Source organism: Mustela putorius, unplaced genomic scaffold (genome assembly GCF_011764305.1).
Source record: "Mustela putorius furo isolate JIRA1106 unplaced genomic scaffold, ASM1176430v1.1 tig00003875_pilon_pilon_pilon, whole genome shotgun sequence".
Taxonomy (NCBI): Eukaryota; Metazoa; Chordata; class Mammalia; order Carnivora; family Mustelidae; genus Mustela; species Mustela putorius.
In genome coordinates this window covers 6,385,924-6,400,881 of record NW_025422026.1, presented here as the reverse complement: position 1 = coordinate 6,400,881, position 14,958 = coordinate 6,385,924, and the positions used below count along the sequence as shown (strand labels likewise).

The following is a 14,958-nucleotide window of genomic DNA, read 5'->3' as shown; positions in this document are numbered from 1 at the left end:
GGAGAGATCATGTAAGTGGAGGGCGGAAGGAGAATAAGGGCCGAGGGAGTAGAAGAGTTACTCACTGAGCACCTGGGCAGTAGTTCTGTGTGTGTCATCTGCGTGACTCCTCCTAACTGTCCGTGGAGGTAGGGACATGGAGACACATACATTCGAATAACTTGACTGAGATCATGAAGCTGGTAAATGGCACGGCCAGGATTCATCATGTGATTCTAGGTCCAGTTTTCTTTTTTTCCCCATGCCATACTGCTTCCTAATGAAACTGAAATTGTTTTAAGAAGTGTCAGGGTTTCAATGTTTATAGCAGCAATGTCCATAATAGCCAGACTATGTAAAGAGCCCAGATGCTCCTTGACAAATGAATGGATAAAGATGATGTGGTATGTATACTCAATGGAATACTAAGCCATCAAAAAAAAAAAAAAAGAAAGAAAAGAAAGAAAAAGAAATCTTGGCCATTTGCAATGATGTGGATGGAAGTAGAAGGCATTATGCTAAGTGAAATAAGTCACAGGGAAAGATAATTACATGTTCTAACTCATATGTGGAGTTATAAATGAGGAACATTTATTTCTCATGGTTCTGGAGGCTAGAATTCAGAGATGAGAGTGCCAGTATTGTCAGATGAAGGCCCTATTCTGGATTGCAGACTTCAGTTGTATCCTCACATGGTGGAAGGAGCCAGGGAGCTCTCTTTATTGACTCATCTCATTCATGAGAGTTCTCCCCTTATGACCTAATTATCTTCAAAAGTCCCATTTCCAAATACTATCACATTGGGCATTAGGATTCCAACATGTGCATTTAGGGGGGACATAAACATTCAGACCACAGTAAAGTCCTACTAATTTGAGCTGTCAAATATATCTTTAGTCTACTACTTCTTTTTAAAAAAGTTTGCCCGGGCTGCCAACTATAAAAGTATTATAAACTGAGTACCTTAAATGATAAAAATTTATTTTTTGGTTGGAGATTCAAAGTCCAGGATCAAAGGGCTGGCAATGTTGGTTTCTTTAAGGCTGTGAGAATCTCATCTAGCTTCCAGGGGTTGATGACAATCTCTGGTGTTCCTGAGCTTCTATCACCCCGCTCTCTGCTTCGTTTTCACCCAGCACACTTGCACATCTGTCTCTGTGTCCAAGATTCCCCTTCTTATGAGGATAGTCATATTTGCACCAACTGTAATGACCTCAACTAATTACGTTTGCAATAGCCCTATTTTCAAATAAGGTCACATTCTGAGGTCCTCTGTAGGTCAGAACTCCAACATTAATTTTTTTTTAAATTTTATTTATTTATTTGACAGAGATCACAAGTAGGCAGAGAGGCAGGCAGAGAGAGGGGAGAGGGAAGCAGGCTCCCTGCTGAGCAAAGAGCCCAATTCGGGGCTTGATCCCAGAACCCTGAGATCATGAGACCTGAGCCGAAGGCAGAGGCTTAACCCACTGAGCCACTTAGGTGCCCCAACAACTTTAATTTTGAAGGGGGTTGGTGCAGGCACAGTCCAACCAGTAATATCTCCACTGCTCTTTGGGCTAAGCCACTCCCATCTCTCACTTTTGAACACTGTTGCAGTCTCCTAACATACCCCTCTTTCACTTTTAAGCCCCACCCCACCAGTCATTCTGTACAGAAGGAATAAGACTTATTTAAAGAAAAAAAAAAGAAGAAGAGCGTATCCTGTCACTGTGCTCTTTTCTCTTTAGTTAGTTCTGTTGTACTTAGACATTATAGAGTGAAGATACAAATAAATTTCAGTCTTGACAGCCGTGCATCCTGTTAAGTTCTATGCTGTTCTAAGTCCGTGATATTTGTGATACCTGAAGTCTCTGAAGGGGGTGAACCTGACAGAGGATTCATATTGGGACTTTAGGTCATTGGGATAGTGAAATTGTTGCCAGAAACTTGAAGCTTCTTTTTTCTTTCATTGCAGCTGGCTAATCTCCTTCAGAATCAGGCCGTGAAAGGAAAAGCTGCAGGAGCGCTCCTGCGAGCCATCTTCAGAGGTAATAATTCATGCCACTTCTGCCCGCCTGGGTTTGTTAGATTGGTTTACTTTGGACACATATTGCTGCTTTTCTTACTGTTTGAAGCCACACTGAGACTTCTCTTTGATTTTGGGATTTTTCACAAAGTCAACTAAGGCAAGCAGCCTCCTGTCTTACGGACTCAAATAATTTTACTTACGGGGATTGAAGTGGATACGTGAGATTGTATCATTGGTTTGGGGGCCTATAAAGGATGTGTTTTCATGAAATGCACTTTGGTTTACTTGTGCTTTAAGAATTGTGGAGAAGAAAACAGCAATGTTTAGTACTTAACCTGTGCTTACTAACGAGGGCAAAGGAGCTCTGGGGCTTAATGACTTGGAATATCTTGGTTGACTTCTATATTATGTTCCCACCAGCACTGAAGGAGGATGATGGTTTCTCCATATCCTTGTCAACTTTCTTACTGTCTTCCTCACTGTAGCCATACTAGGGGGTGGGGGTGGTATCTCACTGTTGTTTTGATAAGCATTTCCCTGAGGGCTGATGATGTCGCACATCCTTTCAGGTGCTTACTGGCCATTTCTGCATCTTCTTTGGAGAAATGTCTGTTCAGATAATTTGCACTTTAAAAAATTGGGTTATCCTTTTATTATTGAGTTCTATTAGTTCTTGATACGTTCTAGGTACATGTCCCTTATTAAATAAGGGACATTTGCAAACATTTTCTCCTCTTCGGGGTTGTTTTTTCACTCTTCTTTGATAGTATGCTTTGAAGCACAAAGTTTTTTGACGCCCATTTTATTTTCTTAAAGTTTGTTCTTTGAGTGTTTTATCTAAGATACCATTGCTTAGTCCAAAGTTATGAAGATTTAAACCCATGTTTTGTTTTCAAAGTTTTATAGCCTTAGCTTTACATTTAGATCTTTGATCCATTTTGAGTCTCTATTTGTATGTGGTGTGATGTGGGAGTCCAACTTCATCTTGTCTTGTTTTCACTAGAACTCTTACTGAGAATCAGTTGCCCAGAAATGTGAGGGCTTATGTCTAGACTCAAGGTTCTAGTCTCTTAATCTGTATGTTTCCTTACATCAGCACCACACTGTCTTGATTACCATATTGTTGTAGTAAGTTTTAAAATTGAGAAGTTTGAGTCCTCCAACTTTGTTTTCTTTTTCAGGATTTTTTCAGATATTCGGGGTCTCTTGTGTTTTCATATGAATTTTAAGATTAGCTTGTCAGTTTCTGAAAAAAGGGAAGCTGGGGTTTTAGTAGGATTGTGTTGAAGCTGTGTATGAATGTGAGAACTATTGCTATCTTTTTTTTTTTTTTTTTTTTTTTTTTATAAAGATTTTATTTATTTATTTGACAGAGAGAAATCACAAGTAGATGGAGAGGCAGGCAGAGAGAGAGAGAGGGAAGCAGGCTCCCTGGTGAGCAGAGAGCCCGATGCGGGCCTTGATCCCAGGACCCTGAGATCATGACCTGAGCCGAAGGCAGCGGCTTAACCCACTGAGCCACCCAGGCGCCCAGAACTATTGCTATCTTAGCCTAAGTCTTCCATTACATGAACATGGAATGTCTTTCCATTTACTTAGGTTCTCTTTTTTTCTTCCAGTGGTATTTTATAATCTTCAGAATATAAGTCTTATACATACTTTTTTTAGATTTATTCTTAACTATTCTATTTTTTGATGCTATTGTAAATGGAATTTACTTAATTTAGTCATCTAATTGTTCATTGTTAGTATATGGAAATGCAGTAGACTTTTTTTTAAGATTATATTTTAAAATTTATTTATTTGGAGAAAGAGAGAATGAGCAGGTGGGTGGAGAGCCAGGCGGAGAGAGAATGAGAATCTGGAGAAGGATCCCGACTTAGCACTGAGCCCCTGCTGGGCTCAGTCTCAGGATCCTGAGATAAGATTTTATTTTAAAGTAATCTCAAAAGGGGCACCTTGGCGGCTTAGTTAAGTGTCTGCCCTCTGGTCAGGCCCTAATCCTGGGACCCTGGGATCGACCCCTGCATCAGGCTGGCTGCTTGGAGAGGAGTCTGCTTCTCCTTCTGCCTCTGCTTGCTGCTCCCCCTACTTGTGCTCGCTTTCTCTGTCAAATAAATAAATAAAATCTAGAAAAAAAAAAAAGTAATCTCTGCTCCTAACATGCGACTCAAACTCAATGACCCCTAGATCAAGAAGAGTCACATGTTCTACTGACTGACCAGGCAGGTGCTGCCCACTAACAATTTATTTTTTTGAGTCTACCTTAGGGTTTTCTATAAACATGATTATGTCATTTATGAATAGGGATATGTTTACTTGTTTTTCAAATTGGATGCCTATTATTATTTTTTTGAAGATTTTATTCCTCATTTTTTAGATTTTATTCATCAGGGAGAGAGCTTGACTGAGCGCCCCTTGGGGTGATTTTTTGTTTGTTTGTTTTCATGTGCATATGTTAAATCTCAGTCTCTGGGCTGTCAAGTTCTATGCATTTGGCAGTACTTCAGATTCTGTATGCAGCACTCCAGGATCCTGCAAGATAATCCCATCACCTGAATAATCCCATCCCAGGTCTCCCCTCTGCAGTGGCCCACTTCCCTTCCCCCAGCCTGTCAACCACTCAGCTGGGTTTTTTTGTCCCTACAGTTTTGCTTTTCCTAGAACATCTCCTGAATATAATCACACAACCTGTAGCTGGGGTTTGTGTATGTGTGTGTGGTGGTTGGTTTTGTTTGTTTGTTTGTTTGTTTGTTTTTTAAAGATTTTATTTATTATTTGACAGAGCACAAGGGGGAGCAGCCGGCAGAGGGGAAGCAGAAGCTGGGTCCACTGAGGGGGGAGCCCATTGTGGGGCTCGATCCCAGGACCCTGAGATCATGATCTGAGCTAAAGGTAGACGCTTAACCGACTGAGCCACCCAGGTGCTCAACATGTAGCTGTTTTGATCTGTGTTCACTCACCTAACAAAATGCATTTAAGATTTTATTCATGTCGTGTGAGTCAGTAGCTCTGTCCTTTTATCACCGAACTGTACCCCATTGTATGGGGGTCCACAGTTCATCCGTTCACCTACCGAAAGACAGCGTGGTTGCTTCTGGTTTTTGATGACGATGAGCAAAGCTGTGGTAAACATTGGTTTTCAGCAAATAGGTTTTTGTGTTGCCCTAAGTTTTAATTGGCTGAGGTAGATTACCTGGGAGTGCGATCGCTTCAGGGTCCTATGGCAAGTTTGTGTTTAACTTTATAAGAAACTGCCAACCTGTCTTCCAAAGTGGTCGCATCGCTGTGTGTTCCTCAGGAGCGATGAAGGAGCTTTCCCCGTGCTCTGCGTGGCCGCTAGCATTTGGCTGGGGAAGGGTTTCTGGATTGTAGCCGTTCCAGTAGGTGGGCAGTGGTATTTAATAGTTGTTTGCGTTTTCACTTCCTTAACAGAAAATTGTGTTGAACACGTCTTCATAGATTTACTTGCCATCATAGGTTTTTTTTTTTTTTTTGTCTGTTTAGATCTTTGGTCCATTTTAAAAATTGGGTTGTGTGTTTTCCTATTTTTGAGTTTTAAGATTTCTTATTCTGGATACATGTTGTTTATAAGATATGTGTCTTGCAGATCTATCAGTTTGTGGCTTGTGTGTTAATTTCTATTCTGTTTTTTCTGTATATGGGCCATACTCTTAAAGGATATTTTGTGGGAACTCTGGAAATCAGATTCCATTCTCCTCTCCCAGGATTGTTGTTGTTGATGGTTTTTATTATCTTTGTCAGTTTCCTTACTGCTTTTATGGAGGGAAGGATTTTCTGAGGTCTTTATTATTCTGCCATTCCTGCTGGCATTACTCAGTTATGTTTTGAAGTGGAATATGTTAAAGACATTTAATTTGGGTTACTGGACCCCAAAAGGCTCTAAGGTGTATTAGAAGGTATTTCTCCTTTTGCACTATGAATTTGTTTTTACAAATTAATGCTGTAGGAGGAAAAAAAAAGATGGCATTTCAATCGTCTGTCTCATTTAAGTATTCTTATAAAGCTCCTAAATATTGCTGTTCTAAACATTCTAGTAATCAGTAGTTTGATAATTCTACTTCTGTATTAAAACTATATAGCTGTTTGTTTTTCCTGTTTGCCTTTCGACTTTCTAAGATTTCTTCCTTTATTCTTTGTTTCTGTACTACTTGTTTAAAACAATAAGGTTCCCCCTGCTCTGAGGAGGCTGGAGCTCTGAGGAGACTTAAGATATACATTTGTTGTATCCACTTAGTGGAGTCAGGGGACTTGCAGAAAGAAGTAGCATCTGAGATCATAGGATTACTAATGCTAGAGGTAAGATGGGAAACAAAAGCTTTTTTGGTTTTGGGTAGATTTGGGGACGGGGCTTGTAATTTGTTAAGGGAGGGTAAACTTAAACGTGCCAAACCTAGCCTACATAATTCTTACTTATGAATAAGAACTACTGTTAAATGGAATAGGTGATGGATGGGCCATAAACCCATGTTTATGTTAATTTCTGATATTGTGGACATCTGGTATCTTTGAAGAGTATTTGAAGACATTGGAGAACTGCTGGAGGATTCTGACCTTTGAAATCTTATAAGTTTGTACCAGAGCAGTCGCTCTCTGGGGTCCCTTATAGGACCAGTTCTGGGTTTCAGTACCAGTTCTGTTAATTCAGCAAGAGACACTATTTTGCGGAGATACCAAACATCTAGATTTCTGCTTAACATTTTCTTTATCCCATAAACTTTTAGGCTCACAATTTTCCAGGATCATTCCTGGTTAAATTGGCCAAGGAGTTTGTTGGTGCTATCAAAGAGGGAAGCTTGACAAATGGAAAGTCTTTGGAGTTATTACCCATTATTCTCACTGCCCTTGTTGCCAACAAGGAAAATCTAAATTATGGAAAAGGTAATTTTCTTCCAAGTTTAGTGGCTTTTTTGCTACTTACTTAATCAAATTTATTTCTCAGTGTATTTTGCATTTCTAGGTGAACTGAGTGGGGAGGAATGTAAGAAGCAGTTGATTAACACCCTGTGTTCTGGCAGGTGAGTCTTATTAATGTGTAGCAGTTTCTCAGATTTACAAGTGGCCAAAAAAGGGAGTACTGTTTATTTCAGGAATTTGTATCACTAAGTCTTCAGTCTGTTAGTTTGTTTATAATGTACAGCAGTAAAACCCTTTATATAGTTTGTGATGAATTTTTGAGAGATTACTTACTATACTTTCTGTTCTAAGATTCCATATAGTTTCTATTTACTTGACTTTCATCTTTTTTTTTTTTTTTTAAGATTTTGTTTGTTTATTTGACAGAGATCACAAGTAGGCAGAGAGACAGGCAGAGAGAGGGGAGGCAGGCCCCCCCTGAGCAGAGAGCCCGATGAGGGGCTCAATCCCAGGACCCTAAGATCATGACCTGAGGCGAAGGCAAAAGCTTAACCCACTGAGTCACCCAGGCGCCTCTACTTGACTTTCATCTTAACACAGTTTTGTCCTCTAGCTTTATTTGGAGTCCTAAGGTCCTTAAGGCTGAGAAGTCGCCCTGCTACTATATCTTTTATATATTTTTTTTTTTTTTTTTTTTTAAAGATTTTATTTATTAATTTGACAGAGAGAAATCACAAGTAGACGGAGAGGCAGCCAGAGAGAGAGAGAGAGGGAAGCAGGCTCTCCGCTGAGCAGAGAGCCCGATGCGGGACTCGATCCCAGGACTCTGAGATCATGACCTGAGCCGAAGGCAGCGGCTTAACCCACTGAGCCACCCAGGCGCCCTCTTTTATATTTTTTTAAAATGAGTGGCATATATATAATTAATGGTTGTACCTTTAAGCCAGAAATATGGGAAGCTACCCTAAAGAAAGACTCCAGCATAATAAGAAAATCTTCATACATGAACTTGTTCAACCCAGAAGATTGTGACCCACTTAAGCATATAATAATAGAAAAATGTAAGTTATTATGGTATGTAATCTATGTAAGTTAAGGTAGAGCCACTCCATGAAATTTAACTCCATTAAAGTGAAATATATAAAACCATCAAAGGTGAAAAATCCTTACTATAGTCCGTGAAATAAAGAGAATACTAAGTTGTATAATACAGTGATTACATTTGGGTACATTAAAAAGAAACAGAAGAGAGCTTCCAATCAGAAACAACAGCTTTTATGGTTCTTTATATAAGATCCTTAACATACCTAATTTTAAGTATGTATCCACTCATTTGTTTCTAAATTTAAAAAATTTTTAGGATTTTTTTTTTTTTTTGAATTTTCTTTTTTAAAGATTTTATTTATTTGACAGAGAGAGAGAGAGAGAGAGCACAAGCCAGGGGAGCAGAAGAGGGAGAAGCAGACTCCCCACCGAGCAGGGAACCCGATGCAGGACTCGATCCCAGGACCCTGGGATCATGACCTGAGACGAAGACAGTTGCTTAACCAACTGAGCCACTCAGGCGCCCCTAAAGATTTTATTTTTAAATAATCTCTATACCTAACATGGGGGGATCAAACTCGATCCTGAGATCAAGAATCACATGCTTCTCCAACTGAGCCAACCAGCTATCCCTCATTCGTTTTTAATACACTAAAGAGTTTATTCGGTACATATTGTAATATACCTTGCATTTTTCATTTAACACATCTGTTTGTGTCAGTATACACAACTCTACATAGTTCCTTTTTTAAAAAAGATTTTATTTATTTGAAAGAGAGAGAGAGAGACAGATAGCACAAGAAGGGAGGAGAGAGAGAAATATGTTCTCCTCTGAGCAGGGAACCCAAGGCAGCGCTTGATCCCAGGACCCAGGGATCATGGCCTGAGTCAAAGGCAGATGCTTAACTGACAAAGTCACCCAGGTGCCCCTACATCTTCTTTTCAATAGTTTTATACTATTCTGTTATAAATGGCTAATCTCTAATTGTTAAGAGTGTTTTTTTTCCCAATAAATAATATTTAGTTGTTTGTTTTTTTGCTATTATAAAAAGTATTGCAATGAACATCCTTACATCTAGGTGACTTTTTATAAGCCTGTACTTGGGATATATTTCTAATACTAATTTGAGGGGATCTGTGGTTATGTGCATTTTTAAACTTGATAATTATTGCCAGCTTGTCTTTCCAGAAGAGTTATATCAGTATACACTCTCTAAAATAGTATATGGAGAGCATTTGTTTCCCCAAAATTCCCAGCATTGAGTATCATCAGACTTTGATTTTTGTAGTTTTGTAGGTTAAAAGCTGTTACTTCATTGAGTCTTTGATCTTGTTTTCCAGTAGAACCCAATCAAACTTAAAATGACCTTAATTTTTTCCCTCCTTATTAATTTTACATAGTAATATGCAAATGAGTTAAATTGAGAAGAACTTTCATATTCTTTGTCACTTTCTTTAACCAGATGGGATCAGCAGTATGTAATCCAACTTACCTCCATGTTCAAGTAAGCATCATTATTCCCTTTTCTCATTTTTCCTTGCTGTGTGAACTTGTCGGTTAGAAATTGAAGTTTAGCAAGCTCAAACACTACTCTCCCCCAAGTAAGAGAATTGGTACCTCTTTTCTGTTACAGAATTTTCTCCCTTTTTTACTTTAATTGCTTATTTAAAGTAGAACTATGATTTTTTTCCAATGTGGCTTTGCTTATGTAAAGCTTTTGGCCCCCTTTATGGTTCTCTCTTAGATAAAAACCAAAGAGGCAGTTATAATATTCTCATGTCTCCCAAATTAGGCCATAGCTCTGACCTTCAGAGTCTTTGATCCACAGGGATGTCCCTCTGGCTGCAGAAGAGGTGGAATTTGTGGTGGAAAAAGTATTGAGGATGTTCAGCAAGTTGAATCTTCAAGAAATACCACCTCTGGTCTATCAGCTTCTAGTTCTCTCCTCAAAGGTATAAGTAAAAAGTGTATATATATATATATATATTTTTTTTTTTAACTCTAGTGGAATGATCAGTTAGGGCCATTCAGCTTATCCATACTCTTGATTTACATACTAAGACATAGATGCTTTCATTTCGTGTCTGAGGATATGATGGGTAGAAGGGTCATGCTCCTCGGCCAATGAAAATATGCATGTCTCTTGTATTCCCACATTGTGTGTGTGTGTATTAGCAGAAGAGATAAAGATCTCAAGAAAGTGTGGACTATTGGCCCCTTAAGTCTGACACTAAGATGCATTTCAAACCCAATCTCAACTTGAAAAAGTGTTCTGTAAATCCTTAGTGTGACTTTAGGTTGTAATTTACCTATTGAGGTTCATATTTGAGAATCCTCTAAGCTGAAAAGTAGATTAAGTTCAACTTGGTGACCTTGCTCTTTATGGGGAGACCTTACCTTTTTTGTATTTTTTCAGGGAAGCAGAAGGAGGGCTTTGGAAGGAATCATAGCTTTCTTCAACGAGCTAGATAAGCGACACAATGAGGAACAGAGTGGTGATGAGTGAGTAATACAGTACAGAAATAAAGTCATTTTGACAGATGCGTCTTCTTTTATGTGTTCGACTTCCTCTTATTTAACCTTTCAGTCCCTACCTTCACCTTAGCACAGAACTTCCCTAGTCCTCTCTGAGCTGCTCAGTCCTAAAGCAGCCAGCCTCCTCACCTACCTTATTTACAGCTCTCTAGGAGAACAGCGGTAGTTGTTGTGGAAGTTGCAGGTTTATAAGTTGTTTATGAAGTGTCTACTCTGTTCCAGGGACTATTTGGCCCTGGGACTATAGTGTTGAAGCAGTCAGACAAGGTTCCTGCTTTCAAAGAGTTTAAATATTGGTGAGAAGAGAACAGGAAATAAATAAGAAAAATATTAGAAAGTGCTATGCAGATAACTCAAATGAATGATGTGATATTAACAATGTAGTTACTTTAGAGTGGTGGTCAAGAAAAACCTCTTGCAGAGGGTGTTACTTTAAGTGAAGCCTGAATGGTGAGAGCCACATTACATAGATCAAACATTCTCAGCTCATGGAATACTTAGTATGAATGCAGGACACAGCTTGGCATGCCTGAAAAAGTTTTTTTTTTTTTTTTTTTTTTTAAGATTTTACTTATTTATTTGACAGAGAGTGAGCACAAGCAGGGGGAGCCACAGAGGGAGAGGGAGAAGCAGGGAGCCCGATGCGAGGCTTGATCCCAGGACCCTGGGATCTGGAGGCAGACACTTAACTGACTGAGCCATCCAGGTGCCCCTGAAGAAGATTTTTCCTAAAGCAAATATTTGGAGAGTGTTTACCTGTGCTAGGTGCTGTTCTAAGCACTTAACCCTCACAACAGCCCTATTTTGCCTCTACTTAATGCATGCGGAGACGGAGGCATGGAGAAATTAAGGGCGAACCTAAGATGATAGAGCAGTGGGGCTGAGATTTCAACCCATGGCTGCGGAGCTCATGCTGTTAATCTGATTGTAGCCTACCACTTCTACTGTAGGGTAACTTTTTGTTACGTGGCTTGAGCACCTGATTATAAGGCGATCTTATATACGGAGTTAGGAAAAACTGATGGAAAAGCAGGTGTGGGACAAAATAAGCTCAGTTTTAACCATGTTAAGTTTGAGATGTATATTAGCATCCCATATGGAGGTATTAAGCAGATAGTCTAGAGATAAGAGATTGGAAAGAACTAAAACCATGGGACTGAATAGGGAATCCTAGGGAAATTGTGAAGAAAACCCATGACTGAACTTAACAGCATTCCACCATTTAAAGGGAGGGTGAGCCAGCCAAAAAAAAAAAAAAGAAGAAGAATTCAATGACAGTGCCCTAGAAGAGAAGAGAGTGTTTCAAGAAAGAAGTGGTCAGTTGTATCCTATCTGCAGGGGTATTAATTAAGGTGGGACTTGATTATAGGATTTGGCAACATAGAGGTCATTTGTAACCCTTGCAAGAATAGTCAAATGGCATTGAGGGGAGTGGGTAGAGAGGAGACAGAGCCTGGTTGAATTGGATTTAATGGAGAATAGGTAAAGAAGTGGACTTAATGATAATAGACAATTCATGCTTTCAGGAAGTTTTGTTATAAGTAGCTAGGAATGAGGCGGTAGAATTTACACTTCCTGCCTCCAGTATGAGTTCAACTTGAGTTCATCGGAGTACCTGCACTCTTGTCTCTTGCTCAAACTAGCTCATACCTTTCTGTTGCATCTTTCAGGCTGTTGGATCTTGTTACCGTGCCATCAGGTGAACTGCGTCATGTGGAAGGCACCATTATTCTACACATTGTGTTTGCCATCAAACTGGACTGTGAACTAGGCAGAGAACTCCTGAAACACCTAAAGGTAACCACAGACTCCTTCGGTGACCCAGGAGCTCTTTATGAAACAGGGATGTGTAAACTCAGGCCCCTTTGAGTGCCCGTTAAGGACAGGAGACGAGTGGAAGCATCATATAATGGTCCTAGATCTAGAGGATGCCTTTTAATTTGGAAGTAGAAAATCTACATCACAACATTCTTAAGCAAGTTCCATTTTAACACCATGCTTAAAAGTTTGAGTGTTTAAAAAGAAAAAAAAGATGAGGACTGTTCAGCAGGAAACTTAACATTACATCGTAACTCCATCATTGTCCTAGGCGAGCTTCAACCTTGACCTCTCTTTCTCCATTTGAGAATTGGGAGAGTGCCTATTTCTAGTAGTGTATTATGGAGTTTTGTAAAACTAAGTCATTCATCAATACATATGTGTAAGGTTGCTAGAATAAAATTAAAAGTGTTTTGAATTCTTAAAGAATATTAAGTGTACAGGTAAAGGACCTGTTTTTTCCGGTTTCATCTTTTGGTTAAGACAGTGACCATAAGTTTTCTTCATTTGCAAAGATCTAGGTTTCCTTTTGTAGTTAGAAAGTGATCTGTGGGCTTATAATTTAGATCATGTGAAAATCCTTTTCCTTAGCAACCTTTCACACAGTGGTTTTCGTTTTCCCATCTACTATTAGTGTTAATCAGTAATTATATGGGGAGTTGCAAAATGGTAGAATTAAAATAAAAAATTTTCAAGTCTATTATTCTTTCTACATTATTTAGCTGGCTTTCTTCCATGAAAAAAGCCTCGCCCCCCTTATCTGTATGCACCCACTAGCCTTTTTTAGTTCCTTGTATTCATTATTCACTACTTCAGATGAGACCCATATTTGGCCACGTGGGTCCTTGCGTTGGCTTCTGTGTCCTTCTGACATGACCCTTTGAGCACTGCTCTCCAAGGCTCTCCTTGTACTTGGTTTCCCTATTCATATGGCTATTACCTGTTTCTCCAAGGAGCCCTGGGTCCCTTTCGTAGGAAAGATACTTAAAGACAATGATGTGGAGCTAGACTTTAAAGCTTCTTTATCTCTTCTGTATATGTTCACTCTTCTTTTTATTTAGTTGCTATAAAACTAAAGATCATTATTGATCTTTTCAAAGAACCAGTTTTGTCTTTTTTTAAAAGATTTTATTTATTTCAGAAAGACAGCACATGCACAGGCAAGCCTGGTGGGGGTGGGGGGGGCGGGGGTATCAGGGTGGGGGATGGAGGGGGAGGTGTGGCGGAGAAGTCTACTCCCTGCTAAGCGAGAGCCTGATGCAGGCTTGATCCCAGACCTGAGCTGAAGGCAGACACTTAACCGGCTGAGACACCCAGGCGCCCCACCAGTTTTGTATTTCTTGATCTACTCCATTGTATTATTTTTGTTGGTTTTTTGGATTTTTTTAATTGTCTTTTAGGCCTCAAAGACCTATTTTTAAAATTTTATTGAGATATTTTCTTATTTAAATTCAATTTAGCTAGCATAGAGTATATTATTAGTTTCAGAGATAGAATTTTGTAATTCATCAGTTGCATATGACACCCAGTGCTCATTATATCCTGTGCCCTCCTTAATGCCCATCGCCCAGTTACCCCATCCCCCCACCAACCTTCCCCCCAGCAACCGTTTGTTTCCTAGAGTTAAGGGTCTCTTATGGTTTGCCTCCCTTTCTATTTTCATCTTGTTTTATTTTTCCTTCCCTCCCCTTATGTTCATCAGTTCTGTTTCTTAAATTTCACATGAGTGAAATCATATGATGCTTGTCCTTCTCTGAGATAAAATTTACATGACATACAATTTATCCATTTTAACTTTACCTCCTTATGCAACCATCACCATAACCCAGGTTTAGAACATTTTCATCACCCTGTAAAATCCCTTATGCCCACTTATAGTGAATTCACATTCCCAGGCCACCACTGCTCTACGGTCTCCATAGACTGACCTCTGCTAGACAGTTCCTGTAAAGGGAATTATACAATACACGATCTCTTGTGTGTGACTTCTTTTATTTAGCATGATGTTTTCAAAGCTATCCATGTGTTGTAGCCTCTGTCAGGATTTCATTCTTTCTTCTTGTTTAATAGTATTCCACTGTGTGGATCTATCAGATTGGTTTAGCTGTTCATCAGTTGATGGACATTTGAATTGTTTCCACTTCTGGGCTATTATGAATAACGCTATTGTGAACATTCATGTGTAGGTCTTCATGTGGACATATGTTTCACTTCTTTTGGATAGACATCTAGAAGTGGAATTTCTGGGTTATGTGATAACTCTTTATTTCATTTTCACCAAAGTGGCTATGTCATTTTACATTCCCACCAGCACTGTAGGAGGATTCCTATTTATATGGGTCCCTGCCGACATTGTTACTGTCTTTTTTATCATAGCTGTTTCAGTGTGTATAAACCGGTATCTCACTGAGGTTTTGCTTTGCAGTCCCTTAATGACTGCTAATTGAGTACTTTTTCAGGTGCTGATTAGCTGTTCTGATATCTTCTCTGGAGAAATGTCTCTTTAAATCTTTCGCCCATTTTTTGATTGCATATCTTACTGAGTTTTAGGAATTCTCTGTATATTCTGAGTGTAAGTCCTTTATCATGTAGCTAATTAGTAAGTATTTCTTCCAGTCTGTGCCTCATCTTTCTATCTTCTTAATGGTATCTTTTGAAACACAAATATTTGAATTTTTATGAGGTCCAATGT

The 14,958-nt window shown here is 39.2% G+C and overlaps 1 protein-coding gene across 4 annotated transcripts in view; it reads left to right on the top strand.

The window, feature by feature from the left end:
* FANCI (FA complementation group I) overlaps nt 1-14,958 on the top strand; it is an 86,417-nt gene that overhangs the window by 12,445 nt on the left and 59,014 nt on the right. For 3 of the 4 annotated variants that reach the window (XM_004763759.2, XM_045067123.1, XM_045067122.1), the window contains exons 3-10: nt 1,937-2,009; nt 6,180-6,310; nt 6,736-6,892; nt 6,972-7,029; nt 9,376-9,417; nt 9,742-9,865; nt 10,330-10,415; nt 12,119-12,245. In XM_004763759.2, coding sequence (XP_004763816.1) covers nt 1,937-2,009; nt 6,180-6,310; nt 6,736-6,892; nt 6,972-7,029; nt 9,376-9,417; nt 9,742-9,865; nt 10,330-10,415; nt 12,119-12,245 — 798 coding nt within the window. The remainder of the gene's footprint in view (nt 1-1,936; nt 2,010-6,179; nt 6,311-6,735; nt 6,893-6,971; nt 7,030-9,375; nt 9,418-9,741; nt 9,866-10,329; nt 10,416-12,118; nt 12,246-14,958) is intronic. The other variant, XM_045067124.1, reaches the window with a different exon arrangement.